At 50.9% G+C, this 3,875-nt stretch overlaps 1 protein-coding gene across 1 annotated transcript; it reads left to right on the forward strand.

Annotated features, from left to right (window-relative positions):
• Positions 1-443: 443 nt before the first annotated feature.
• Positions 444-2,148, forward strand: LOC123159486 (UDP-glycosyltransferase CGT). The gene has a single exon (XM_044577323.1). It carries the CDS (start codon positions 505-507, stop codon positions 1,912-1,914), a length of 1,410 nt encoding a protein of 469 aa, XP_044433258.1. The 5' UTR covers positions 444-504; the 3' UTR covers positions 1,915-2,148.
• The last annotated feature ends 1,727 nt before the right edge of the window (positions 2,149-3,875 follow it).

A 3,875-nucleotide genomic window follows, 5' to 3' on the forward strand; every position in this document is an offset into this window, starting at 1 on the left:
ATCAAACTTTGCAAAGTTTGACTTGACATAAATCTGAAGTTGTAACGAGTCAAATACATGGTCACAAACTCATGCCTACGTCGACGCACGCACATCAAACATAATTGCATGAATTTATATAGATTTGAGATATGTTAATTAAGGTGTCTGGATGCGAATTGTATTTTTAAAAAAATGCCCGGTCAGTGTCCATCGACGTTTGAGCGACCGAATTTGCCCAAGTCTGGCTGTATGATGCTCTTACTCCTATTTCCACACTTCCATCGGTCGGCATCATTCAGTACGGTTAACACAGAACACCATTCCGTAAAAGACGGTCAGCAGTCGACCGCGCCGGAGAATTCGTATTCGGTTTTGCAGCTACGCAGCCACCTTCTTGGAAGTCACTCGACTATCAAGAAAGACTGTCAGACCAAAGTGTAGCGTTCACTTGTCCAATTTTGTCCACAAAAGGAACCACCGCACCACTCACAATTCTCACAGAACCAAAGTGCTCGACGGACCATGGCCTCCAGCCCCAGAGACGACCGTGCGGGAGCCGCAGCGCCACGCCCGCGCATCGTCCTCCTCCCGAGCGCCAGCATGGGCCACCTGGCGCCCTTCAGCCGCCTCGCGGCCGCCCTCTCCTCCGGCCACGCCTGCGACGTCTCCCTCGTGACGGTCCTCCCCACCGTGTCGTCCGCCGAGTCCGGCCAACTCGACGCGCTGTTCGCTGCGTTCCCGGCCGTCCGCCGGCTCGACTTCCAACTCCCGCCGCTCGACGCGCCCGAGCTCTCCGGCGCCGACCCGTTCTACGTGCACTACGAGGCCACGCGCCGCTCCGCGCGCCTCCTGGCCCCGCTCCTCGCCGCCGCTGACGCGTCCGTGCTCGTCGCCGACATCTCGCTGGCCTCAGTGCTGATCCCCGTGGCCAGCGAGCTCCGCCTCCCGTGCTACGTCTTCTTCACCGCGTCCGCCACCATGTTCTCCTTCTACGCCTACTACCCCACCTACTTGGACGCCGCGGGAGCCGGCGACGCCGACGTCCCCGGGGTGTACCGCATCCCGAAGTCTTCCTTCCCGCAGGCTCTGCACGACCGTAACAACCTCTTCACTCAGCAGTTCGTCGCCAACGGCCGGAGCCTGTCGAAAGCCGACGGCCTGCTCATCAACACGTTCGACGCCTTGGAGCCGGAGGCCGTGACGGCGCTGCGACAGGGCTCGGTTGTCCCTGGGTGCCCGCCGGTGTTTACCGTCGGGCCGCTCAGCCCGGTGAGCTTCCCGGCGAGGGCATCCGCTGACTACTCGGCATGCCTCGACGCGCAGCCGGAGCGGTCGGTGGTGTACGTCAGCTTCGGCAGCCGGAAGGCCTTAGCCCGGGACCAGCTCAGCGAGCTCGCCGACGGCCTAGAAGCGAGCGGGTGCCGGTTCTTGTGGGTGGTGAAGGGCGCCGTCGTGGACAAAGACGACGGCGCCGAGCTCAGCGAGCTGCTTGGCGAAGGGTTCTTGCAGCGGGTGAGCGGCCGCGCACTCGTGACCAAGGCGTGGGTGGAGCAAGGGGAGGTCCTGAAGCACCCGGCCATCGGAATGTTCGTCAGCCACTGCGGATGGGACTCGTTGACCGAGGCGTTCGCGACCGGCGTGCCGGTGCTCGCGTGGCCGAGGTTTGCCGACCAGCGGGTGAACGCCGGCATTGTGGCGCGCTGTGGGGCCGGCGTCTGGGTCGAGCGGTGGAGCTGGGAGGGGGATGAGGGGGTGGTGAAGGGCGAGGAGATCGCGGAGAAGGTGAAATCAGTGATGGCAAACGAGATGTTGAGGAGGAGTTCTACGATGGTCCGCGAGGCCGCGATGACGGCCGTGGCTGGTGGCGGGACGAGCTACCGGAGCTTGGCCGAGCTTGTGGCACGGTGTTGTGATGGTAGTGCCAGCCAGTAACGCGCCATCAGAGGCGTCAGATTTGACCTGAAAAAACGTGGTAGTCCAGTATTACATTTACATAAAGAGGTAGTGTTATTTCCGATCGAGTCGTTTTAGAAGTATACTATGGAATGGCATTGTCACTGTTAGTCTTTGATTCACATGATTCCAAAAGTGTGGGAACAGTACAAACGAAAATACTCCCTCCGTAAATAAATGTAGGGCTTTTACTGCAAAAACAACTTACATTTGTGTACCGAGGGAGTATAAGATTGCAATATTATGCCCTTTTGAATATCATAGGATTTTGCTTTGCTTGATTGCAACATTGGAAAAACGAATTGTTATTTTCAAGAGGTCTATGAGGATGGTAAAATTCCTATGAAATTTAATACTCAATCCTATGAATCAAATGACCGATGTAGATAAAAATCTTAAGAATTCCAATCATTCAAAATTCCTATTGAAAAAGGCCTTTATGTTCAAATATTGCCTTTGGAGGCCGAGCTCCATGGAGCTCGGTTTTGAAAAATTCAAACTTCATCAAATTTCAAATTTTCTACATTTCAAACAATTCTGGAAAAATATAGATATACATAGAGGCATAACACACATGTGTGAAAATTTTCAGGCCAAAATACGTTGAAATGAGGGTTGTGTAAAAAGACAGATCTGGGGCTTTTTAACACATGATACTACTCATCCTCTCAGGCCAAGAATTTGTCTTTTTTGTATAAATTGCATTTCAACGTATTTCATCGTGAAATTTTGCACACATACACATGACATCCTTATTTACTTGCACATTTTTTTTAATTTTTTTAAAACCAAAAGGTTTGAAAAAAAATCAGAAAAAGGCCTCCATGGAGGTCGAGAGCCAAATGTCCGTTATCCTTTTATGATGGTGTATATGTTCCTTTTACCAAATCAAAATTTGATAGCACTCGTGCTAACATCAAAAAAGAAATTAGAACACAGTACTAATGCAAGCGTCCATATATACGTGCATACACTTATTTCTATAAACACACGCACACTCAACCCCTATGAGCATCTTCTAGAGGCTGAGCCGGCATATCATCTCAAGATTGACGAAGTCACCACAGGTGTCTCATAATTGACTGAAACGTCTCCTCCTTGAACACGTGTCGCCGCAAATCCTGAAATAAATCCAGAATAATGCGAGCACCAGGACCTGATGGGTTGGGGATACCACTAACCTACTAACCATCCAACTATAGGTTGGTTCGCAACATTAAAAAAAGTGACGCGTATGGATGAGGCACCTACATACAAAAATAGTTTCAATCGAATTGGCCCAAGCCATTAGATTTGCGCCCTCTTCTTCCTCCTCCAGCTCCTGACGTGAGACACGACCTTCTTCTTCCTCCCAATGCCCTCCCCATGTGTAAACCTTGTTTCTCCCCTGTCGGTGATGACACAACGAGCTGTGTTGTCCCCATTTCAGTCGAGGACGTGAGGTCCTGTCGCAGTGTCTCCGTCTTGGCATCGGGTTTTATCTAATACTCCCTCTCGGAACCAATCAGCCCTCTCGGAACTACAAAACCCATGCCTCTCATTCGCCATTGACTCTGGCAAGATCCTGGCTCCGTCGTGTCACCCTGTCTTTGTCTCACGTTCTACATAGCAGAAATCGACTAAGTCGGCTGAAATTTCCAGTCGCCTCATAAATAGTAAACACATAAACTTAATCTGTAAGGCTAGTGTACTCTTTCAAACTCGCATGGCTATGTGTCAAGAGCCATGATGTCCACGACCGACATGATGAAGGTTGATGTGCATGTACACGGCTCCTAATTAAGGAAATTTTAGTGGTCTTTTTTGATGATATTTTGATATAAAACTCATGCCCATCTGAAAATTTGAAACACCTCTATATTGTGTTTGTTGGACTCAGGGCAAACGAATTATTTGCTAAGATGACAAGATGTTCATTTTCTCAAGGGAAAGTGGAATAC

The sequence above is a fragment of the Triticum aestivum genome, chromosome 7B (genome assembly GCF_018294505.1).
Source record: "Triticum aestivum cultivar Chinese Spring chromosome 7B, IWGSC CS RefSeq v2.1, whole genome shotgun sequence".
Classification (NCBI taxonomy): domain Eukaryota; kingdom Viridiplantae; phylum Streptophyta; class Magnoliopsida; order Poales; family Poaceae; genus Triticum; species Triticum aestivum.